General features: G+C 49.6%; 2 protein-coding genes across 9 annotated transcripts in view; one reads left to right on the top strand and one right to left on the bottom strand.

The window, feature by feature from the left end:
• ADGRE5 (adhesion G protein-coupled receptor E5) overlaps positions 1-15549 on the top strand; it is a 36850-nt gene extending 21301 nt beyond the window's left edge. For 2 of the 6 annotated variants that reach the window (XM_051971699.1, XM_051971704.1), the window contains 15 exons: positions 313-447; positions 1240-1368; positions 7278-7321; positions 7442-7510; positions 8558-8735; positions 8818-8925; positions 9605-9828; positions 10735-10917; positions 11108-11302; positions 11451-11677; positions 12190-12256; positions 12389-12480; positions 13734-13902; positions 14603-14689; positions 14782-15549. In XM_051971699.1, coding sequence (XP_051827659.1) covers positions 313-447; positions 1240-1368; positions 7278-7321; positions 7442-7510; positions 8558-8735; positions 8818-8925; positions 9605-9828; positions 10735-10917; positions 11108-11302; positions 11451-11677; positions 12190-12256; positions 12389-12480; positions 13734-13902; positions 14603-14689; positions 14782-14814 — 1940 coding nt within the window. In that variant the 3' untranslated portion in view covers positions 14815-15549. Of the gene's footprint in view, positions 1-312; positions 448-1239; positions 1369-7277; positions 7322-7441; positions 7511-8557; positions 8736-8817; positions 8926-9604; positions 9829-10734; positions 10918-11107; positions 11303-11450; positions 11678-12189; positions 12257-12388; positions 12481-12570; positions 12798-13307; positions 13375-13506; positions 13599-13733; positions 13903-14602; positions 14690-14781 lie in introns of all 6 variants that reach the window. The other 4 variants (XM_051971702.1, XM_051971700.1, XM_051971701.1 and 1 more) reach the window with 4 other exon arrangements.
• The window catches only part of DDX39A (DExD-box helicase 39A), a 30433-nt gene continuing 20978 nt past the window's right edge, over positions 15519-24973 (bottom strand). For all 3 annotated transcript variants that reach the window (XM_051971715.1, XM_051971713.1, XM_051971714.1), the window contains exons 2-11: positions 23867-24080; positions 22478-22605; positions 20586-20678; positions 19792-19975; positions 18158-18276; positions 17193-17324; positions 16974-17083; positions 16300-16444; positions 15844-15991; positions 15519-15684 (exon numbers count right to left, since the gene is read on the bottom strand). In XM_051971715.1, coding sequence (XP_051827675.1) covers positions 15668-15684; positions 15844-15991; positions 16300-16444; positions 16974-17083; positions 17193-17324; positions 18158-18276; positions 19792-19975; positions 20586-20678; positions 22478-22605; positions 23867-24074 — 1284 coding nt within the window. In that variant the 5' untranslated portion in view covers positions 24075-24080 and the 3' untranslated portion in view covers positions 15519-15667. The remainder of the gene's footprint in view (positions 15685-15843; positions 15992-16299; positions 16445-16973; positions 17084-17192; positions 17325-18157; positions 18277-19791; positions 19976-20585; positions 20679-22477; positions 22606-23866; positions 24081-24973) is intronic.

A 24973-nucleotide genomic window follows, 5' to 3' on the forward strand; every position in this document is an offset into this window, starting at 1 on the left:
TCCACTGAGTCCCCAGCCCCTCATAGGAAACTGGTATATAAGGAGCATCTGCTTCCTGGGTCAATTTAATCCAAATCAAGGAATAGGAGGAAATTAGTGTCACAAAAATAACTGCTTCAGGAGGCCAAGGACAAGGTAATATGGAGACTGATGGGAGAGGTCTGGAGGCTCCAACAGCTTGGGATGTTTCTATCCAGCCCAGTTCCATGATACTCAGGAACTAGATCATGACAAGAGGTGCCAGAGTGTCAGGAAGGCCCTCCCAGGTCCAAACTAAGGGTGTTCCTCATTCCCTTTCCTTTTCTCTTACAGATGTGGATGAATGTCAGCGCAATAGCTCTCTCTGTGCCCCCCATGGAGTCTGCAAAAATACACTTGGAAGCTATGTATGCACATGCAAGCCAGGATTTGCCAAACGAAACGGGGATCACTTAATAGAATGCGTAGGTAAGTCCCTAGAGGAGAAAGCCCAGGAACTCCCAGGGGATGAACTGAGGCCCTCAGTCTATGAGAAGCCCCCTGGGTGGGGGATGAGGGGGCAGTCAAGGATCAGAGCCAAGGCAAGAAGTACCTTGGATGGGTACTTCCAAGGGAGAGCCTGTGGGTCAGACCCAGGAGTCCTGTCCCCAAGACCACTGCTGCTGCCTCAGTGAGTGAACACACTCAGGGTGTTCAGCTGTGTGGCCCTCATTCTGTTCCCTGCAGTGCTTGGGCCCACGTGTGCTCTCCCAGATCAGAGGTTCCTGGTTTAGTGTTTGCTGGCTGACTCCCTGCCATCCGCTTGGGACAAAAGCCCAAATCCCCCCCAGGGGGCTTTGCCCTGGTTCCCTGGCTCTGAGTTTTAAGAGAAGCATCACCCCTTTCCCATCCAGAGGACTGGAGTTCAAACCCCACCTTGATGCTTGAGTCTCTTCCCCACCTTGGCCAACCCAATCTCTAGGTTTCCTTCCAGCTCCAGGACCTTCTAATAAAAAGGAGCAGGGAGAAGATGGGGGAGGGAAGGAGGCTGCTTGGGTCAGTCTCCAAGAAGGAAATCAGTGTCACTGGGATCACTGTCTGAGGAGGCCCCGACCAGGAGGGATAAGGAGACTGAAGGGAGAGAGCGGGGCTCCGAGGCTCGCTCTGTTCCTGCCCAGCCCAGTCAGATGGGGCAAGCGGTACTTGAGGGTTTGGAAGCCCCCGGTCCCTGCTGTGCCCAAACTCAGGTCGCTAACCACCCCCTCTCCCTTCCTTTTGGAGATAAAAATGAATGTCAGGACAAATCTCTCTGTGAGCCAAACGGATTCTGTGAGAATACTGTCGGAAGCTATGTGTGCAAATGCAAACCGGGCTTTGCCCAAAGCCGCGAGAACCGGTCTGAGTGTGTAGGTATGTATGTCCCTAGGGAGCAGGAGCGTCCGCGACCCCGGGAGGGGAGATGAACTGGGGACTCAGGGAGTCTGTGAGAAGCCCCTGGGGGAGCCAGCCAAGGATCGGGGCCCTGGATGGGGAAGGGGCGATGCTTCCCCAGCAGTCAGAGCCAGGGCACCAGGGCAGGTCCAGCCAAGCAGGAACCTCAGCTGCTCTCCTGATCCCATGGCAGGGTTAGAGCCAGGAACCTCTGAGCTGGAACAAGTTTGGAGCCACGGGTTCTATGGAGCAGAACATGGGCAGCACTAGCTAAATGCCCTGAAATCTTGAGACCCTGTGAGCACTGAGGCGGCTACGTGCCAGGCTGCTGGGAAGGGCAGTTACTTCAGAATAGGAGTCCTGGGTCTGAGGCACTGGCAGTGCCCACTCCGGGAGCATGGAGAGGTCCCTGCCCCCTCAGAGCTCAGGGAGCTCATCTACAGAACCCCCGGCCCACCTGCCGAAGGTGCGGCAAAGAAAGGCTCTGTAAACCTTAAGGTGCCACAGAAATGGGCCATTGTCATTATCCTTCCTGGCTGATTTCCCTTTGCCACAGGGAGCCCACCCATTGGCCTTCCTCCAGAGTCTCTAACTCTGACTGAGCACATGGACCAGCTCTCTGACTTCCCCCAGTCTCTCCATACCCCTAGACCATCTTTTTCTTTTTTCCTGCATTTCTTTGAGGACTTTGTGCCTTCTATTCTTTGGAGCTCCTCACTGGTTGTTGGATACAGGGGCTCAGTCCTCGTGGGCTTCTCTAGTGTCCCCTGTGAGGACCTCAATTATGTTCTGTGTCTCACAGCCAGTGGAATATGGTATTGAAAATAGACTTTTATTTACCAGAAGAAATTAGGGGTCATTAGAGAAGACTGGCAATTCCCTAAACTCTATACTCTTATTCTCTGCTTCATTTTGAGCCCAATTCAATTTCTATCTGTACTGTTGGTCCCAAATATACATAAAGATGATCATGCTCTATAGGTTTTCCATTCAGCTACAAAACAATCTGGGCTAGAGACATTTTTTCATCCTCTTGGTCTTTCCTGTGTGGATGGTCAGGACACATTCTTTTTGAGTAGTTATGGATTGGAGAGATAGAGATAACAATAATTATCATAGATCCTGCCTTCAAGGAACTTTTAATGGATGGGAAATTATGTGACATAAACAAATGGAACACAAAGTAGATTGTGGTTGGCGCTCCCCCAAGAGAAAAATAACAATAACAAAAACTTGTATATAGGGAAATGTGAACAGGGAGGGGATTTCTTTGAGGTGGAGAAAGGGGGAGAAAATCAGAGAAGATTCCAGTAGGATGGAAGCTCTTTGAGGACAAGGGGCTGTCTTGGTTTTGGCTTTGTATCCTCAGGACCTGGCACACAGGAAGCATTCAATTGTTGTTTGCTGAATTAAACTGAACAGAAAAAGATTCTAACAGGCAGGGATGAAGAGGAAGTGTGCTCCAGGCAGGAGACACAGCCTGGATAAAGGCATAGAGGCAGGACATGACAGGATGAGAAGAAGCAGAGTTTCCCAATCATGGATCATGGCAGAATGCTTTTCCCACTCCACCAAACATTTACTCATAAATTCTTACTTATGATCACTTATAGTCTTAGAGCTGCTTTGAGATATGAGAGGCTACAAATATTCCCAGGGTCACCCAGCTAAGCCAGGTCTTCTGACTCCAAGGCCAGCAATCTGTCCCTACAATATCCTTGTCTAAGAGCACTAGAAAACCAATCAAAATGTAGAGAAACTGAATCCCAGAGAGCTTGTGATTGGAGGTAGCGAGTGGGTACAGAGGGGAAAGTATTGGATCCAAAGTCAAAAAGGCTTCAGATCTTGGATGATCCTGATCAAAGACACTTAGCCTCTGCCTGCCTCAGTTCCATAAACTGTAAAATGGAAATAAAAGCACTTGTTTCCAGGTTGTTGTAAGGATCAAATATTGGAGACAATATCTGTAAATTACTTTATAAAGGCTAACTATAATTGTACTTATTATCCATAGGCAGGTTGTAAGTAGCTGCTGAAGAAAATCATGTTATTACTGGGAGGTTGAGAGGAACAATGGAAGGAGCCTTGTCTCTGGAGTCAGAGGAGGGAGAATCAAGTCCCACTTTTGATACTTACTGGTTGTGTGACCCTATACTTGTCACTTACCTAATCTGGGTTTCCTTTCTTGTTCTTTAAAAAGGGGACGTTAAAATGGTCCCTCCAGCGCTAAGCACATAATCCCATATTTTGGATCAAATTCTATTAAGTCTGATTTTAACTGGGTCTTCCCTGCTAGACAATAGTCCTTTTATTCTTTCTTTTTTTCTATTTCTTTTCTTCCTTCCTTCTTTCCTTGGTCTCCCAGTCTCACCAAGCTGGAAATGCAGCAGCCACCCACAATTGATTTATTGGTGGAAGACTTTTCTCCTGTTCCATTTCAAACCTGGGTTAGCTTTCCCCTCCCTAGGCAGCCTGGCAGCCCTCTCCAAACAGGAAGTCTCTATACTGGTGCCAGACTTAGAGTGGACATTCCACTGACTTTAACCCTCCTGTAGCTCAGAACTCCAGAGCTCAAGAGATCCACTTCAGCCTCCCTCCCCTCAGCAGGGATTACAGAGCCTCCTACCTGGCTAAGTCTTTTATTTGTCTACAATGTAATCTCGATAATGCTCCTAAAGTTTCTAATCTTCTAATGGGGCACTTCAAAGCCTTGCCCTTTCTCCTTAAAACCCTCTTGGCCATGACTCTCTGAGAAGATCAAGGCTGCTCTTCCAGCTCCCTCACCTCCTGGACATCATGCCTCTCAGACCTATCCTCTTCTTCTGTTCTTGTTTCTGGCGAAGAGACGGCTCCTTTCCCTGCCAAGGCCAGTCCCTTTATTGTGCCCTCCATCTTTATGCCCTCTTACCTCTCCAGGAGCTGGCCTTGGAGACCATGATCTAACCTCTCCCTCCAAATCATCAGCCTCTCCTTCCTGGTTGCCTGTAAACACCCAGATCTCCCCCATCCTTAGAATCCCTGTCTTGACCTCCTCAGCTTACTATCTTGTATCTTTTCTTCCTTTAACTGTCAGAGTCCTTACTTAGTGACCTCATCAGCATCCTGGGATTGTTACTACCAGGTATGAGTATGTGGGGGCAATGCTAAGATCAAAGATGTGTAATTGACTGGAGCACAGAAATAGGTGATGAGATTTGAATTGACGAAGGAACTGATGGATTAAGTTTCTTGAGGGATCTTCAGTCTGTATGAAATAGCCTAGAATGAGAGCAGGAATTAAAACAGAAGATGATTATGAGGCAGAAATAGCACTGAGAAGGAAGTCCTGGGACAAAGGCACCAGTATCTGGTTTGGATAAAAATTTGAGAGATGAAAACTCAAATGAGAGGTGACTGAAAGTTGAAGGCAGAGGGAGATTTTGGAAGCAGAAAGGGCGAGTACAAAGTATTGTGGGGAAGTCACAATGCAACTGAGACATGCTGTGAGTCAGTAGGAAGAACTCTGGGGCCAGAGTACCTGGGCTCACATTTCACCTCCGATGCTTAATACCTGTGTAAATCTGTGCAGGTCACATACTCTCTGGGTCTGTTTCCTCATCTGTAACATTTGGGTGTTACATCAAATGACCTCTTATTCCCTTCCAGTTTTCTAATTCTATAATAAATAGGAGTCTGCTAGTTGGACCAATTTCACCCCAAGAGGAGAATGGAAGGAAACTGGTTTTCCTCAGATCATTGTCTCCAGAGGCCCAGGCCAGGAAGTGATATAAACACTGAAGGGAGAGATTTGTGGGTTCCAAGGGCTTGGGATGTTTCTGCCCAGCCCAGTTCCCATCCTTCCCTGCAGACAGACATTGGCAAAAGATGCCAGCAAGCCCCACCCGGATCTCTTCTGTGTCTAAACCATAGTTGCTCCTTACCCCCTTTCCCTTCTTCTTACATGGATGAATGCTCAAGCGCTCACTTTGTGCACCCCATGGGGTCTGTATGGATACACCCTTCGGAAGGTAGCCAAAAGCAGAAAGAACCAGAGTATAGGTATGCCCCTAGGAGCACACAGACCTACAAAACTGGGGGAGACTCCCAGGGGATGAACTGAGACACTCAGTGAGTCCATGAGAAGCCCCCTGAATGAGCCAGCCAAAGCAGAGAATAGCTTTTATGGGGAAGGAGTGGTGCTTCCTCCAAAAGTCAGAGCTAAAGGAGCAAGGCAAGGTCACCCCGGGGGTGGGGGTGGGGGGAGTTGGGGCTTTTTTCCAGAGCCATGGCACAGAGTCAGCCACAAAACATGAAACCAGGAACCTCTGGGCTGGGAGAGGAAGTCTGGACCCAAGCACTGCAGGGAACAGAATGTGGAAAGCACCAGGCAGACATCCTGGAGCCCCTGTGGGCACGGAGGTCGCCCAAGAGCAATGGCTTTGGGGACAGAATTCTTCAGTCTGACCTAGTGGCACTGACTGGCATTCCTTGCTCTAGCCGCTCACAGTGGGCTTAGGCTGCTCCCCTGGAGAGAGCTCCAGCCCCCTCCCGGGGTGCGGAAAGGCAGGCTTTGTAGCTGTCCAGGTGGGACAGTGTTCTGAGCTAATCTTGGACTTCTTAACCTTGCCCTTCACCCTCAGACAGTCCCAGTCTCAGTTTGGGTAGAAGAGCTAAGAAGCTAACTAAGCCTCTCTCTTGGGCAGGGCGAGTCTAACTCACCAGGGCAGGGAGAGAATTGAAAATACACCTTCAATCCCTTACTGGTGAGGAAGGAGGATTTTGTCTCTTCCCCACCCCAGCCTCTAACCCACGGTGGCCACTGAGTTGGACTTTGTAAGGGGAAGCCTGGCAGGAGGAGGTCCAGGTTCCTGTTTTTAAAAGTGGAAGTTGGGGGTAGAGTGGGACTTGCGACCTTAGAGGGGAACAGGAGTCCAGGACACCCATGTTAATACTGGGGGCCCAGGCCAGATGGAAAGGGAGCAAACCTAGAAATGAAGTTCAGGTCCTGGCCTTTTCCGTCCTAAATGACCCTCTGGGCCCATACCCCTGCTCCGTCCTCTTGCAGGGGAGGAGGAGGAAGCGAATTCTCTTAATTTTCCTCATTAGTGAAGGGCAGGTTACTCATCCCTACTCTGCACCTGACTTTGGTGAGTCTGGGTAGATTTTGAGAGAATCTGGGGCAGGTGGAAGATGACTAGAACTCAGAGAAATGTGGGACCAAATGCGGTCTGTGCTGCATATTGAAGGGCCCTTCACTTCTCCCATCTCTAAAATCAGGGGATTTGAACCTTTTCATGCTGGGACCTCCTCTGGCAGATTGTTGAAACCTCTAGGTCCCTTCTCAGAAGAAAGCTTTTAACATAACTGAAAAGAATGCCAGATTTAATTTAGATGTGAATGAAAATGAAGCTTTTTTGTGTGTGTGCAAATTCCCTGGCTCCTTGAAATCTCTCTTTGGATACACCAGAGTCACTGAACTCAGATTTTAGGTCTTTCTTGTATCTCATCCTGGGCTCCCATGGGTCTGGAAACCTTGGATTGAGCAAGCTGAGAAAGGATCAGGAGAGAAGTGTTACTGAAAAAAGATGGCTGTGAAAAGCATCCAGTGGAATGAGTCGTTTTTGTTGATGCTTTATTATCATCAATAATCACAGCAGGGCTCACATGGGGACATTCAGCTAGAGACTGTGCCTGGGAAGCAGAAGGGAACAAGCTCTGGACCTGCAGTCAGGGCTCTTTTGTTCAGGTCTCAGTTTTGCCACTCATTATTGCCCCTTCCCCACTTTTCAGTGCTCAGCTTCCTCAGCTGTAAAGTGAAGCTGGGTGCAATCTTCTCTGAATTCTTCTAGCAGTAAATCCTGCTTCCATGCTACCCCACTAATGGTGTTGCCTTTCCGTCTCCTTCACAGAGATCGGCATCCCTTCCTGGTCTCCACCCCGTGAAGTCCGACAGGTGAGTATTTGCTAGGATCCTGAGACCCTGAGACCTTCCTTGACCCCTTCCTTCTCCCCCTGCTATCCCAACTAGGCTCTGGGACCCCTAATTCTCAGTCCTGTTTTTCCCTCTCTCCAGAACTTCCTCAACCATCTGAGCTCTATGCCCAGCAAATTCAAAGCTGCCTCTGCCCAAAAATCCATTGAGGTAAGAAGACCCTGGATCCTAGGAGGAAAAAAGGGACTATTTCTAGCACTGAGTGATGGCTGGATCTATGCCCATCAAACACTGTTCACACACCAGGATGCACAGACCGGGCCCCCTCTATCAATCCAATCCACACACAGGTGCAGGGGATAGCAAGGGGGCGTAATGAAAAGTACTGAGTTAGGAGTCAGCTCTTATTTTGGACTCCAAATTTCTTCCTTGCTCTTTGGGTGCATTGTGTTAATCACGTAATAAATCTGTGAGCCTCGGTTTATTAATGAAAGTAGAGCTGGGCCTCTAGTTCCTGCCAATGGGGAGATGGAAGCTGGCAAATCACTTTGGCTCAAGGGACCGAGCTTCAGAAAGGTTATGGGTAGGGTATGCCCTGGTCTGGCACCAAAATGGCACCATCACTTAGACATTACCAGATGCCCAGAATAAGCAAATCAGTCTAAGTCAGAAACGTGGAGCAAGTTAAAAGCCTCCAAGCACATCAGCACTGATTAGCTCAAGTCCGTGAGTGGCCGCTGCATGTCCAGCCTAGGGAGATCCAATCTTAGGGTGAAGATGGAGAGGAAAGGAAAAGAGCTGGGGATGGGGTGGATGCCAATTTTAAGATCCTACCAGCTCTTGGGCAAATTTAGCATGATAAAAAAAACAGGATTTTAGGAGTTAGAAAGCCTAGATTCAAACCCTACCACTGCTATTTATCAGCCAGGTGACCTTAGTCATCACTGCCTTTCTCTGGCCCTCAGTTTCCTCATCTGAAAAAGGAGGAAGCTGAACTGGATGATCCAATATTGATACCCCACAATACCCCTAGTTGTTTTTACTTATTGCAAATCAGGGTTCTGAGGCAGGAAAAAAATGAGGGAAAGAGAAGGAGTTGTCATTTTGGGGTGAATTTCATGGTGTCCTGGATCTGCCTTCAATAGATGAACAGCACCAGTTTCTGCTGGCTCGCCTGGTTTCCCAATGTGGTGAGGGATCCAGGAAGGCTGATAGCTTGATTCACTCTCATTGCTCTTCTCCCTCTCCCAACCCCAGAATTTTGTGCAGGATATGGAGCAACTTCTGAAGATATCCCAGGACATGGAGAATCTGCCTGTAGAGATTCGGCTTCAAGTGGCCACATACGTGTTCTCTATCACTGAACAAATCCTTCGAGACCTCGTCCAGGCCATGCCCAATGGAGGCGCAGTCTTCCATACTATGAACGGCACAGGTGAGCAAGCCCCACCCAGTTCCCCACCTCCCTCCCTGTAGCTTCTCCCAGCTTCCACACTGAATTCTTCCTACTTCCTCAGAACTGTCCCTGAACATTACGGACAAACCGATGGGGAACGTTGAGATAGGCAGGAGCCATACCAAGATGATGCTGGACTGGAATTTGGCTTTGAAGCGCGGTGGCTCAGGTAACAGGGGACAAGCCAGGGAAAGAGGAAAGGCTGGGAAAGAGGCAAGCCCACGGGCCAGGTGACAAGCTGAGGCTAGTGACCTGGTAGAGTGAGAACTGGCCCAAATGATCAGGCTAGAGGAAGAGAGCAGGCCTTGGGGGAGCAGGTGCACATTCATCCATTCACCGGTGGTTAAGCACCCTGCTAGGAACTGGACGCCATACAAGGTCTGGATAAGACAAGGTGTTTGCCTTCATGGAGTTTATATTCTAGTAGGAAGAAGAAATCCAGAAGGTTCAATTATATTCAATAGTGCCTTAAATACAAAACTAAATGCTGTGTGAAGTCTGAGGAGAAAGGTCCTTATGGACCCAGAGGCATTGGGGGAGACTTCCTAGAGGGTCCTGGCATGGGAATCTGATTATAAAGAAAAAACAGAAGGTGGAGAAGGGGAGGAATGAATTTCAGAGAAAAAGTTAGGGCAGAAACTGTACCTGAGTAAGCTCAGGACATAAGGAACCATTCAGTCTCATTTAGAACACATCAACATGAGAAAAAGAGAAAAGTAGGAGGCATCTTCTGGGTAGAAGCACACAGAATTGGGGAGGGGAGAGGGAAGATTTCTGGAAGAGATGGCATTGGAGCAGGGGACCAGGGCTGAGGGGAAGAGGGCTAAATCATTACTTGCCTCCAACAGAACCAGCTGTTGTGGGCCTGTTCTCCAGTGATAATATGGGGAAACTGCTGGCCCAAGCCCCGCTTGTCTTGGACCCTGAGAAGCAGGCTCACCTGCAGGAAGTAAATGAAGGCCCAGTAAAAGGGGGCATTCCAGTTCTGCTCTCTGCTGTCAGCACGGCCTTCCTGAGCAACAAGGACACCGCATATCTCGACCCCCCTGTCTCTTTTGCCTTCGCCCACCCAGTGAGTGCTCTTGAGGGTTGGGGGGTAGAGGAACTGGCAAGTCCCATTTGTGCTGTCCTAGACATATGTCAATCAAGTGAAGGATCCTAGGAATGTTTAACCTGGAGAAAAGCAGACTCATGACAGATATCAAATTATCTTCAAATTGAAGGAATCCAATTTAATCCACTTGACCTCATAAGGCAGTAGGGGAGCAGTTGGGGAATGGTTAGTAGTTTTAGGTTTGATGACTGGAAAAACTGCAATGGGCTGCCCAGGAGGTATGGGGCGGGTCCTTCCCGGGGCATCTCGCCTCCTTCCCGGGGTGTCTCCTTCCCAGGGCTCCCCTTTCCCAGGGCACCTTGCCTCCTTCCTAGGGCACCCCCTTCCCAGGGCGCCCCCTTCCAGGGGCACCTCCCCTCCTTCCCGGGGCACCCCCTTTCCGGGGCATCTTGCCTCCTTCCCGGGGAGCCCCCTTCCTGGGGCATCTCGCCTCCTTCCCGGGGAGCCCCCTTCCTGGGGAGCCCCCTTCCTGGGGCTCCTCCTTCCCGGGGCACCTCACCTCCTTCCCGGGGCACCTCACCTCCTTCCCGGGGCGCCCCCTTTCCGGGGCATCTTGCCTCCTTCCCGGAGCACCTCCTTCCCGGGGCGCCCCCTTCCCGGGGCACCTCCCCTCCTTCCCGGGGCGTCTCCTTCCCGGGGCGCCTCCTTACAGGGGCACCCCCTTCCCGGGTTGCCCCCCCAGAAGTCTGCGGCAGAAGCTGATGCAGAGCCCTGTGCTGCTGAACTCTTTAACCTTAGATTCCCAGACTCTCCCACTGCCGGGAACTCGGGGCTTAGCCTCAGTTTCCCTGCTGGGACAGAAGCCTTCTCCGCCCCCAACCAGTTGCTGCCAGCCACAAAGGACTTCCCTCCTTGTGCCCACAGAAAAAGCCTAGCCTTGAGCCCAGGCAGGAAGTGATCTGTGCCTTCTGGCAACATGACAATAATGGGAGTGGTCACTGGGCAACTACTGGCTGCCGGAGGGTGGGGACCAACGAGACCAGCACCACCTGCCGCTGCAGCCACCTCAGCAGCTTCGCCATCCTCGTGGCCCACTATGAGGTGGAGGTGAGAGGGGGCGGGGCAAGGGAGAAGTCAAAGATGGAGTCATTAGGAGGGGTCAGGGGAGTCGGGATGCGGTCAGAAGGGCGCGCGTGGGGGAGGGGGGCGGCGTTCCGCACTAGGGCGCAGGGAATCGCGCCGATCTCGGGCCCCGGCTGGGTCCTGGCCCGCTCGCCGACCCTCTGCTCGGCCCCAGGACTGGACGCTGTCGGTGATCACCCAGGTGGGGCTGAGCGTGTCCCTGGTCTGCCTCCTGCTCTGCATCCTCACCTTCCTGCTGTGCCGCTCCATCCAAGGCTCCCGCACCACCATCCACCTGCACCTGTGCCTCTGCCTCTTCGTCGGTTCCGCCGTCTTCCTGGCTGGCAGCGCCAACCCCGGCGGAGGACAGGTACGCCCCCCCCCCCCCCGGGCAGCCGGGGCGCGTTTCCTCTTGGCCGGGTACCTTAGGCTCCTGTTAAGTGGCGGGGGGAGGGGGGAGGGAGGGGCGGGAGCGCCGGGCTGACCGGGCCGGCCGGGCCTTGTCTCCCCGCGCGCAGGTGGGGCTGCGCTGCCGCCTAGTGGCCGGCCTGCTGCACTACTGCTTCCTGGCCGCCTTCTGCTGGATGTGCCTCGAGGGCCTGGAGCTCTACTTCCTCGTGGTGCGCGTGTTCCCGGGGCCCGGCCTCCGCACGCGCTGGCTCTGCCTGCTCGGCTACGGGACGCCCGCCCTCATCGTGGCCATCTCGGCCGCAGTCTACAGCCAGGGCTACGGCCGGCCGCGCTAGTGAGTGCGCGGCTCCTCCCCCGGGCCTCCTCTCGGCCGGCTGGGGTGTGGGAATGGGGGGTGATCCGCCTTTCCTCCCCTTTCTCTTTCCTCCTCCCTCGGATTCGCCCCACCTTCTTTCTTCCTCCGCTCTGCTCTTTCCCTCTCCCCTTCCTTCTTCCCCCTTTTCAGCCTTCTTTCCCTTTCATCTTTCCTCTTCTCCTCCCTTTTCTTTTTTCCTCATTCCCTTTCTCTTTCCCCCCTCCCCACTCAGGGGGGTATATGGGTCCCCCCCAATACCCTTTTCTTCCCTATGGGTGAGGGCAATGGGATAAGCAGGGGCACGCCACTCAGAGAAGGCTCCCCCCAATCTTGTTCTCCCGGGTGGGAGAGGGAGACAAGCAGGGCACTCACTGATGGTGAGTCTCTTCTCCCCCCCCCCCCGCTTTCTCATCTCCCTTTCTTCCCCACGGGTGTGGGGGGAGGTTGGGCAGGGAGCTCACTGATGGTCCTCTCCTCTTTCTTCCATGTAGCTGTTGGCTGAGCCTGAAAAATGGCTTCATCTGGAGCTTCCTAGGACCCATTACGCTCATCATTGCAGTAAGTCACCTATCATCCCCTATTCCTTGGCCACTTCCCAGATTCCCACTTACAGCTGGCTCCCCCAACTGCCAGGTGCACCTCTTGTACTGATGACCCCGGACATTAACCCAGTCTGGCTTTCTTCCCCAGTTCAATGCCTTCATCTTTGTGGTCACTGTCTGGAAACTCACCCAGAAGTTCTCAGAGATCAACCCTGACATGAAAAAGTTAAAGAAAGCTAGGTAATAAATGTGTGTTAAGGGGGGGGGGGGAGGGAGGGGCGGGAGCGCCGGGCTGACCGGGCCGGCCGGGCCTTGTCTCCCCGCGCGCAGGTGGGGCTGCGCTGCCGCCTAGTGGCCGGCCTGCTGCACTACTGCTTCTTGGCCGCCTTCTGCTGGATGTGCCTCGAGGGCCTGGAGCTCTACTTCCTCGTGGTGCGCGTGTTCCCGGGGCCCGGCCTCCGCACGCGCTGGCTCTGCCTGCTCGGCTACGGGACGCCCGCCCTCATCGTGGCCATCTCGGCCGCAGTCTACAGCCAGGGCTACGGCCGGCCGCGCTAGTGAGTGCGCGGCTCCTCCCCCGGGCCTCCTCTCGGCCGGCTGGGGTGTGGGAATGGGGGGTGATCCGCCTTTCCTCCCCTTTTTCCTTCCTCCTCCCTCGGATTCGCCCCACCTTCTTTCTTCCTCCGCTCTGCTCTTTCCCTCTCCCCTTCCTTCTTCCCCCTTTTCAGCCTTCTTTCCCTTTCATCTTTCCTCTTCTCCTCCCTTTTCTTTTTTCCTCATTCCCTTTCTCTTTCCCCCCTCCCCACTCAGGGGGGTATATGGGTCCCCCCCAATACCCTTTTCTTCCCTATGGGTGAGGGCAATGGGATAAGCAGGGGCACGCCACTCAGAGAAGGCTCCCCCCAATCTTGTTCTCCCGGGTGGGAGAGGGAGACAAGCAGGGCACTCACTGATGGTGAGTCTCTTCTCCCCCCCCCCGCTTTCTCATCTCCCTTTCTTCCCCACGGGTGTGGGGGGAGGTTGGGCAGGGAGCTCACTGATGGTCCTCTCCTCTTTCTTCCATGTAGCTGTTGGCTGAGCCTGAAAAATGGCTTCATCTGGAGCTTCCTAGGACCCATTACGCTCATCATTGCAGTAAGTCACCTATCATCCCCTATTCCTTGGCCACTTCCCAGATTCCCACTTACAGCTGGCTCCCCCAACTGCCAGGTGCACCTCTTGTACTGATGACCCCGGACATTAACCCAGTCTGGCTTTCTTCCCCAGTTCAATGCCTTCATCTTTGTGGTCACTGTCTGGAAACTCACCCAGAAGTTCTCAGAGATCAACCCTGACATGAAAAAGTTAAAGAAAGCTAGGTAATAAATGTGTGTTAAGGGGGGGAGGGGGAGAGAGAGAGAGGACTGGCTGCCATCGGGGTTGTTGGGAGGAGAGGCTTAGCCAATCAGAGGGGAGCCTGGCTTATCAGTCTGGTCTTGCAATTTGCCCAACAGGATGCTGACCTTCACAGCCATCGCTCAACTCTGCATCCTGGGCTGTACCTGGATTTTTGGTCTGTTCCTATTTGGCCCTCAGAGTCAGGTCCTGGTCTACATTTTCACCATCCTCAACTGCTTCCAAGGCTGCTTCCTCTTTCTGCTGCATTGTCTTCTCAACAAGAAGGTCAGGGCAGCCCCTGCGTGGGGGTCTGGGCACATGAGCAGGGAGGAGCCTTAGAAAGCTCTGATGTAATGGGATGAATTCTGGACTCAGAATCAGCCAGTCAACAAGCATTAATCAAGGCGCCTGCTACGAGGTGGGCCCAGCTCTAAGCATTGCTGGGTCAAAAACAGACAAGAGAATCCCTGTAGAAGAAGGGAGTTCAGCTAGGATTTGAAGGAAGCAAAGTGTTTTAGGTATGGGGGACAGCCAAAGAAAATGTCCCATCTTGGGAAAAGGAACAGCTCCTTTGAGGATGTACACTGGGATCACAGGGCAACATGAGACCGAAAAGGGAGTGGTAGGGCTTTGGATACAGAAGATTTTATATTTGATCCTCAAGGGAACAGGGAGCCCCTGGGGTTTATTGACTAGCAAGGATAACATTGGATTTGGGCTTGGAAGATTAAAACTGGACAGCTCAGTGGAGGGTAGACTGGAGTGGAGACTTAACAGGCAGACTTATCAAAAGGTTACTGCAGGTTCAGGCACATGGAAGAGGAAGGCCAGAAAAGGGCCCGCACATAAGGGTGGGGGGCGGGGGGCTTGGGATTCCAGCACTTAACTGCCACACAAAACAGTTGAGACCAAGGGGCCTAAAGCCCGTGACCCTTGGCTCAGGCCCCAGCTAAGATCCATCTCTCCCCACTCGATTCCCCCGTAGGTTCGAGAAGAATACCAGCGCTGGGCCTGCATCGTCACCAAGAGCAAGTACAACGAGTTTTCCACCTCTACAACGAGCCAGAGCCGGGTAAGGGCAGGGGGCAGGAGTGGCCACCAGTGAGATGGGCAGAAGGCCCAGGGGAGGGTCCAAGACTGACTAAGCCCCTTCTCCCCCCTCAGGGCCTCAGACCCTCGCTGGAGTCTGGGATGTGATCGGCACCAACGAGCCCCACGGGGACACAGCAGCTTTTGCACATGCCAAAGAACGATTCTGCCACCTCTTCTCTAGCCTCTTGCCTACTACTCCTCGGGAGGCCATCTTCCTTTGAAGGCAGGCCTCATTCAAGGGACACCCAGCTCTAGGAATACAGAGCCAGGCCTCAAGGGAATCAAAACGTAGCCCCTGCTATCCTGAGGAAGGGTGGAAACTGCCCCGGCTTAGAAACAAGCAGCTGGTGATACCCTCCCCCACCAGAGCCAGCCCCCTGGGGAGGGTGCTCTCTGGGCCAGGCCTGGGCCTCTGTTCCCTCCCCCAGCTTTGGCACCAAAGGCCAGGATCACAGAAGATGAGATGGAACTGGGCCCCATTTCCTTTTTCTCACATTATTAGGGAAAGAGTGTGACATCAGTGACTGAGGCAAACGGTACAAAGGGGCTCGTCCCCATCCCTATCTACTAATAGGGAGTGGGGGGGCACAGGCAGCTCTGTCAGTGGACTTTTAAAATTTTGTTTATATTTATCTTTTTTTTTTTTTTAAGCTTTCTAAGGTTGATATTTCAGATTAAACAGGTTGAGTTGATGCATGAGTTAATAATGTTAATTCTCAACATACCCACAAAGAGGATTCTAAACCCTCATATGCTTCTCTCTTCCCTTCTAAAAATAATTTTTTCCTAAAAAGGAAAAAGATGTGAGATTTTTGTAATAAAAGTTTATTCTTACACAAATCTACAGCTTTAAAACAGTAAAAATAGTTGTGATACCCGTCGTCACTTAGCAAAGAAAACATTAAAAGCAGCAAACGGAGGCAGGGGTCACCCTGATGGTCCCGTCTGTGGCTCTTGGTTATCGACTTTGTTCAACTGCAGGAAAATAGGGAAAAAAAATTAACTCTTTAGTTTGAGAACCTTTCTGCCTTCTTCAAGAGGCCCCAGCTGGCACCACCTCGGTGCCGCTCTGCCCCAGTTCCAGACAGCCCAGTCACGCTCTAGGCCCTGGCAAACCCCAGCACAGACACTCACTGTATGTGGAGATGTCGATTTCCTCGGGCAGCTCTGCCACATTCACTTCAAACCGGTCCTGAACATCATTAAGGATCTTGGCGTCCCCCTCGTCAGAGACAAAAGTGATAGCCAAGCCCTTGGTACCGAACCGGCCAGCCCTGGCCACCTGCAGTAAACCAGAGACGGCAACATCAGAGCCAGAAGGGGAACATCCTTTCCTCAGCTCCCAGAGCAGAGACCCTTAAGCGTGGGCAGTGGCAGAGAGGATGCTGGCAGGTACAGGTGGGGTGACGCTGGCAAACTTAGACGCGTTTTCTCACCTCACACTACGACTGGAGCAGGTGAGCTTTAATCCTAACTCTGATAAGATGGCTCCCAACTCCTACGCCGGCCTTCCCCCAAACCCTTACCCTCAGGGGTAAGCACTGGCTGGCCTGCTGGGGAGTACAGACAAAACTGAGGGCAAGCTCTCACCCGGTGCAGGTAGGTATCGGAGTCCTCGGGCATGTCATAATTGAAGACTATATTGACCCGCTCAATATCCATGCCTCGGCCAAAGAGATTGGTGGCCACCAGGATCCGCCGCTGAAAATCCTTGAACTGTTGGTATCGTGATAATCTGGAATTTGGGAAGGACAGAGGAGAGTCATGAGTAAATTTCAAAAGCTGAGACACAGACGAGTCAGAGAGCAAGTGCTCTCCCCAGAGGGTCTTTCCTTTGGACAGATGCTCAGATTGTCTAATTACTGAAATAAGATTATTCTACCCTAGCCCACCTTTTAACTCCTAGCTTCTCTTCTTCCCCCTCCCCCCACCTCCTTTATCTTTATTTCTTAATGATTAGGAAACTGAATACAAAGTATTCAATACTGAGGGCAAAGAAGACTGATGACTTTGAACCTGGAGACATAAATTCAAATCCCAATTCTACTCCCCAAGAGTTGGGTGTCACAACTTCTCTTTCTCTAGCTGTAAAATGGATTTCACAGTATAGGGAGAAACATACTTTCAAGCTAAGTAAAACAAGCACCATTCAGTGCTTCCTGTGTGGTAGGCACTGCCCTCAAGGAGCTTATATTCTAAGGGAAACTGCGGCCCTCCTGACAGGTGAGCTGGAACACGGCTACTGCTACTCCAGGGAAGCTCACCTCTCCTCCTGAGCCATGCCTCTGTGGATGGCAATGGCGGGGAAGTTCTGTTCTACTAGGAGCTGAGCCAACGCTACACAGCGCTGCACTGACTTCACAAAGATCACCACCTAAACAGGAGAGAGAGAGCTCATCAGACCCTACAGCCCACTTTGGAGGTCAGGGCAGTCACAGTCCAAGGGCTCCTACCCCCAGCTTTACTCAGCACGGAGGTTTCACCTGGTTAAACTCCAGCACATCCAAGAGATCAAAGAGTTTTCTGTTTTTCTCGCTGTCCTTAAGCTTCACATAGTACTGCTGTAGTCCGTGCAGTGTCAATTTTGTCTCATCGTCCACAAAAACTTCCATTGGCTGTGAGGAAGAAGGATGGGAATTCTTACACTTCCACACCGGGCTCCCTGAGAGGTTCCCTGCCTCACAGAACAGAGCGGGACAAACGCTGTGACAAAAAGCAAGCCCAGGAGTCCTGTTCTGCGCTTGATCCCATTCTGAAGGGGTCGCGTTTGAATGCTAGTCCATACTTAGCAAAGATGGGGGTGCATCAGCTAGAGGCATGGGGAATTTCGATGGGGAATGGCAGAAGAGGAAGGGAACAAACTGAGATGGGGAAAGTTGGTGCCTGCTCCTGAATGCACAGGGACCCCTCCCCCCCAACCTTGGCAGAGAGGGAGGCCCTAGTCCCAGGGATGCACCACTCCACCATGGGGAACTCTGACCCCAGGGACCCTGTGACGCCGCAGGTCAGGCACTGAGCAACCTTTAGAGGCAGCCAGGTCCCTTCCCTGCACCCTCTCACCCAGGGAGGGGAGAAGAGCAGGGCTCACCTGTTCAGTGTTAAGAGCTCAGAGTCACAGAACCATTATGGTATGGAAATCACTTAGTCCAACCCCATCATTTTACAGATGAGCCAGAGGGCTGTGACTCGCTCACGGGCACACAGCGAGTTAATGCCAGGTTTAGACCCAGCTCTGACCCAGTCCACTGCTCTGTCTCCACTACACCACGTGGCCTCTTGCCTCTCTGTCGTCGGGGAGGGCGGGCAGCTAAGCCACTCCTGGCTGCTCCCAAGCACAGTCCAGCCTGTGGCAGGCCCCGCTCCCAGGTGAGGGGCGAAAAGCAGCCGGGGCTAAGGGGGGTTTCTCCTCTGGTGAGCTGGGCTGGGGGCATGTTCTCTTCGCACTCACATCCTGCATGAACTTTCTGCAGACGGGTCTTATCTCCTTACTCAGCGTGGCACTGAACATCATGCACTGCTTCTCATGGGGTGTCAAGCGGAAGATCTCCTGAACATCCCGGCGCATGTCTGCAGGAAAGAAAGCCCAGAGGGCGTCAGGTCCCTGCCGGCCAAAGCCTCCCCACACACCAAAAACCATTCGCCCGCACTCTGGTCCCCGAGCCCCGCCCCAACCCCAGCAAACACAAGGTGTGGGCTGAGAGGGCACGGGACCTAGGAGGGAAAATGTCTTGGGACCAAGGCCCACGCCTGCTGCCCTCTGGGCTGTGAGGTGACAGCAGGGAATGGCAGGGAGGAGATGGGTGTAAGAAGGAGCGGTACTTTGACTTACACACGCTGTCAGTGGGGAACCCAGCTGCGCCCGTGTACCTCGTGTCACGGCCTCGGGGTAGGGCAGCCTGAGGTAGAGACAGCTGCTGGGATTCTAGCTGCAGTTGGCACTTCAGACACACTTAAGACACATACCTAACTTCTCACGGTCCCTCCTGACTCGGGGCCAAATTATAGCAAATTACTGCTGTTAAGCCTTGCCTCTGCAGAGAGCCTGGCCTGGGATGCACTCAGAGCCAGGAATTTGGGAGATTTCAAGTTACCCTAGTTCTCCCCTTGCTCCCAATGCTTTTCCCTGACTCAAAAGACCTAAGTAAAAAATAAGGAGGATTATGGGTCAGTATACCTCGGTCAAAGGAATATAGGATTTAGAGGTAGAAGGAAGTCATTGAGGTCATCTAGTCCAATGCCCTCATTCGAGATGAAATTTAGGTCGAGCGGGGGTTCAACAACTTCCTCAAATTCACCAACTAATAAGGAAGAACAGGATCTGAACCTCCAAAGAAGTTGATTCCTAATCGAGTGCTTTTTCTACTTGGAACTCCAAGTTCTAGACAATGTCACAAGAGGCCAAATGAAAGTCCATTAATGCTCTGCCTTCACACTTCCTCCAGGGCATGACCAGGAACAGAAAGGCAGTTGCACTCAAGACAAATTTAGGCTTTACATTAAGTTAAGAAAGTGCTTAGCAGAGTCCACACTAGAAGTTTCTAAGCAAAACTTAGATGACCATGATGGTTGGCAGAAGAGATTTTTTTCATAGAGTTGAACTAGATGGTCTCCAAGTTCCCTTCCAACTTGTAAAGATTTTTTTATGTTTGGGGTTGGGGACTGAGAGGAGGGAGGGTGTTCTTTGGGAAATGAGGATCCTGGCCTCTTCCCAAGTACCCAATGGCCCCCGTCTGTGCTTGTGGTTCCCCAAGGCAGAGTTCAGCCTCGGTCTGAATCAGCCAAATAGCTGAAAACGGACACTGACTTAGGGGAAAATCAGGTTCATCTCCAGGGCTCTAAGGGGAAATGCCTGGAAATTGAATAGGCTAGACCAAGCATGAAAGGGGACCCTAAATGTTCCCCTGAATTGACAGAGAAGGGCCGAGGTGCTAGAAGAGCACCAGGTATGATTGCCATTGCTCTAGTCCCAACTGCCTGACCAAGAACAGACATACAGCACAGTGCATTCCCCTGGTTCTTTCAGAACCCAGGATGCCAAGCTGCAAGGGACAGGGACAGCAGAAACGGTAAGTGGAGACTCACCAAGCTGTTCCAGCATCTTGTCACACTCATCGAGTACAAAGTGCTTCACGTTTTTCAGATTGAGACTCTTGTTGCGTACTAAGGCCAGAATCCGGCCAGGCGTCCCCACCACTACATGAGGGCAGTTCTTCTTCAGAACATCTTCATCTTTCTTGATCGAGAGGCCACCAAAGAACACAGAGACCTGCAAAATATACGTAGAGAAGTTGGGAACACTGATAACATCCCTGCATCATACAAGCACACACAATCCTGAAACTCCTTGGACAAAAGGGTCTTTGCCTGTCCCCAAACACAAAGGCCGTTTTATGGCTGAGGAAGTTAGGTTGTCCCTTGCCTAGATAAGCACTTGTCACTAAAGACCACAGAACCAACCCCTACAGGTGAAACACAGTAAGAGGTTGTCTTCACTTGTGAGAGGAGAGGAGTTGCTGTGGTCCAGCAGATCAGCCTCAGGCCTGGAGCCCCATCGAGGCCTCTGCTGGCCCGTTAACTGATACACATTTAAAAGAAACAACAGGGCTGGGATTCTAACTCTGTGTCTCTGGAGACAGTGCATAATTCATTAGGCTTTTAAAGATAAATGATGGCAAACCTCAAAGGCAGTATGGTGGCCAAGTTTTGTAATGTTGACCAAGCAACAGAGTTGAAGGCACCAGGGACTGAGGGACACCCAACAACTCCAAAATGTGGTGGGAAAAATTCCTTTCTAACAAATAGTTGAGGTTCCTGTCTAATTAAACTTAAAGGTGACCGTAGTAGCAGTCTCAATCATCTCAGCACCCAGAACTTACCTTGACACTGGGCATATACTTGGAGAAGCGCTCATACTCCTTACTGATCTGGAAGGCCAACTCCCGAGTGTGGCACATGACAAGAACGGTTACCTGCAGAGACAAGAACCATAAATGGCCTAGCTAACAGCTCTGGCACTGTCACACGTTTTGTTATTTCTTGTACTCAATACCCAAGACCACCACAAAAATGGTACTTCTTGCTTTTCTCCAAGTATAGATCACATGCCTTAAAGAAACTTGATGGAAGGAAAAAAGGTACAGATATAGACATACAAAATATATCTACCATTAAAAGGAAATATGCTGCCCCACATTGGAAATAAAGGCTATACATAATTACAGAAATGGCTCAAAGATCCTCGATTATTCTGATCAAATAAGCCATAAAAGAGAAAAATCCAATCAAGATAATAAATGATAGCAAGTTCTTTAGTATTGGCAATGGGCTAATAGGGATAAACAAAGTGTGCCGACCCTCATGGAGCTTCCATTTTATTAGGGTTATCTACAGCATGTTCAAAGATATCTAGGTATAATCATTTAATGGAGCATAAAAGGAAGTTGACATTTTAGGTGAGCCTTGGAAGATAAACACTTTGAGATATGAGGACTATCCTCTAGGCCTGGGAGACGGTTTGCACAAGGGCCCAGAGGTAGGAGATAGAAGGAGAGAAGAAGAGCTTGCTCTATTCGCTCCATCCTGACTGGATGGATCATGGAAGAGATCTCAGAGACCACCAACCAATCAACAAGAGCATACCACATGCTGGCCCAAGGGATACAAAGACAAAAGGGAAAGAATCCTTGATCTCTGACAGGGGAAACAACCTATATACAATCTAATTAAGACTGGATCATGGGTTTGGGGAATGACAGCCCCCTTGCTCAGGAAAGAAATTAGGAAGTCTTTTAAGAAATAAAGAGAGGAGGGAATAGTTGTATTCATGTAGAGCAGCTGAAGTCACTGAACAAGAACCTCCTCTACCACAAAGACAGCAAGGGATTATCAGGTCTTTTAAGTAAAGCCTTTTCTTGAGGATGGATCCTACTAACCCCCTATTCCACACCTAACTACCTTAAAGTTGAAAATGACTCAAAAGTCAATGGAGCAAACACAATTTATGCCAGGAAGACAAGAAGGCTGGCTACCCATGCCCAAGATGTGTCACAAGAGATCATTAAAGAAGCTTATTCCAAGGCAGCCCCAGTAAACTTTGGATAGAAAATGCCATCTGCATCCAGAAAAAGAATTATGGAGATTGAATGTGAATCAACACATGCTATGTTCATTTCTTTATTCTGTTTTAATGTTCCCCCTCTCTCATGGTTTTTTCCTCCCAACATGATTCATAAAGAAATACGTATTTTTAGAAAGTTAATATATGTATAACAAAAAAAATTTAAAAAAAAAAAAAAAAAAAGAGAGAAGCTTATGTTCAGAAAAGGAGATGTACTTGTCCCATGGCACACAGCCCATGCACTATCCTGGGACACATAAAACAGAAAAAGTAGAGAATCTTCAGCATACTGGCAGGGCCTTCTATAGAAGAACTCATGGAGAAACAATGGCAGGAATCATGAGAAATTTTGCAATCTCCACTGCTAACATGTGTATTTAAATACATAAGGGATATATAAAAAAGTGGAATTCTGGAATCTAGCTCCCTTTCATCTCTCTTTCGCAGTCTAATAAGGCTGAAAACAAAACTTTAATTTAAATCAATTCCGTAAGAATTTGAAGAGCATCTTTAAAGGGCTCACCTACTTCTTATCTCCCAGGAAGATAATGGAAATAAAAGAATGAAAGAGAAGTTCTTGCCACAATTGCTAAGGCTTCTTACTGTAAAGATAGGCAGACAGACACACTTTCCCACCTCCTATGTCCATACCTGTCCATCCACAGGCTCGATCTGCTGCAGGGTAGCCAACACAAAGACTGCAGTCTTGCCCATTCCAGACTTGGCTTGGCACAAGACATCCATTCCCAATATGGCTTGGGGAATACATTCATGCTGGACTGAGAAAGAAACAGTATTTCTCTAAGTAGGGGAATATGATGTGAAGATTAATGGTCTTGGAATCAGAAGACCCAACTTCTTATCCCAGCTCTGCAATGGGCTCATTGTGTCACTTTAGGCAAATCATTTAAGCAATTTAAGACACATCCTCTCAATCTATTAAACAGACATGATTATATCTAACTTGCTTACCTCACAGGATTGGTGGGAGAATGGGATAATGCAAGCAAAAGGTGCTAAGCAAAAATAAGGAATTATTGTTAAGTGAGAAAATAAGTCCGTATAAGTCTTTATTTTAGTAAACTGAGCAGGCCCAAAGTAAAGAATTGAGAACACCTGATCAGAAAGGACTTAAATAGAGCTTTTCAGTTCTTGAGGAGTGAAGGGCTAAAGAAGGATTTTCATATACCACAATTTACTCAACCATTCTCTAATTGATAGACATCCATTCATTTTCCAGCTTCTAGCCACTACAAACAGGGCTGCCACAAACATTTTGGCACATACAGGTCCCTTTCCTTTCTTTAGTATCTCTTTGGGGTATAAGCCCAGTAGTAGCACTGCTGGATCAAAGGATATGCACAGCTTGATAACTTTTTGAGCATAGTTCCAAATTGCTCTCCAGAATGGCTGGATGTGTTCACAATTCCACCAACAATGTATCAGTGTCCCTGTTTTCCCCCATCCCCTCCAACATTCCCCATTATCTTTCCCTGTCATTCTAGCCAATCTGACAGGTGTGTAGTGGTAGCTCAGAGTTGTCTTAATTTGCATTTCTCTGATTAATAATGATTTGGAGCATATTTTCATATGTCTATAAATAGTTTCAATTTCTTCGTCTGAGAATTGTCTGTTCATATCCTTTGACCATTTATCAATTGGAGAATGGTTTGATTTCTTATAGATTAGGGTCAGTTCTCTATATATTTTGGAAATGAGGCCTTTATCAGAACTAAAGAAGGATTTTCAAAAGACAGAAAACAACTAAGGAGGTGCCTAAGCACATATCACCAGTAATGGAAGTGGGGAGGGGAACAGAGGGAGGTGATTTCTAATTAGTTTTTGATGTCTTTACCATAGAGACTAAACTAAATAATTGCTGTTCTAGATGAACAAATTTTAAAAATCAGATAATACATGTAAAGCATTTTGCAAACTTAACAATGCTGTATAAATGTTAGCCATTATTATAAATCATAAATGTTACCCTATTTCTGTGAATAGCTGGGATTGTGAAGATGAGAAGGAGAAAAGGCCTACCTTCAGATGGATGTTCAAAGCCACAGTCCACAATAGCCCTCAGGAGCTCTGGCTTCAGAAGGAAATCCCTGAAGCCTGAGCTATGAATGGAGACATAAGAGCCCTTCACGTCCTTCTTAGCAGGGGTGGGCGTGCTCTCTGTCATGGGCTGGGGCTCCTCATCCTCTTCATAATCAAGCAGTTCATTTTCTACGTCTTGTTCAGCCATTCCGTCCTGAGGAGAGAAGATATAGCCTCATCAACAGAGGGAAGGAAGAATGGACAGTACCAGCCTCTCTAACAGCAACTGAGAGAGAAAGGACATGGGTCAATCACATAAAATCAAGACAAAAAAACAAATAGATCATTTTCAATCCCTGGATATCTCAAGAGACCAAAAAGTCATTCTGCGCTGTCCATTAAAATTTGTTAGAAATTCTAACTCCTCAAATCAAAGATGCCAGCAAGCATCATGAATCCTGCCCTCATCAAGTCCATTTCTACCTGGCAACAACAAATATTTGAATACTTGTGTTCAATATTTGTCTGCACTCTGAGGGAAGATGGGATAAGTACTCTGAGCCTCAGATGGGGAAAACTCACCACCTAAGCAGGACAAGACCATTTAGAGAATGCCATAAGGTAGAAAAGTACAGTTCAGTGCTAAGATTGGACAGACTGCTACTATAGAGCCCCAAATTAAAACTGCCCTTTCTTCCTCTATTTGGGGCTCATACCAGACCATCCTTAGTTAGAATACTTTGATTAAAGGGCCTCTTGCCAAGTTGTAGATCTATTCCAGAAAATACATGATAAGTCCTATTTCTATCACCTAAGCTTCTTAATTAGGCTAATAGAGCTTGAAAATAAGAATCCAATTAAAAGACAGTACTTATTTTTATTTTAAGCCATGTGTTAAAATGTATTCATGACAAAGCCTTGTAGTTAAAAAAAAAATAAACCAACATTCTCTGTCATAAATTCTGGGAACTTCAAATCCAGAGAGGAAGACAAAGACAAGACAAAGTAGTGTCTTCTTTCCTTAGACTCTGCAACAGTGTCTTTTTGATCGATTAAAACAAAACAACAAAACCTCTAGCAATACCTTTCTCTCTCAATACCAGAAAT

The sequence above is a fragment of the Antechinus flavipes genome, chromosome 1 (assembly GCF_016432865.1).
Source record: "Antechinus flavipes isolate AdamAnt ecotype Samford, QLD, Australia chromosome 1, AdamAnt_v2, whole genome shotgun sequence".
Classification (NCBI taxonomy): domain Eukaryota; kingdom Metazoa; phylum Chordata; class Mammalia; order Dasyuromorphia; family Dasyuridae; genus Antechinus; species Antechinus flavipes.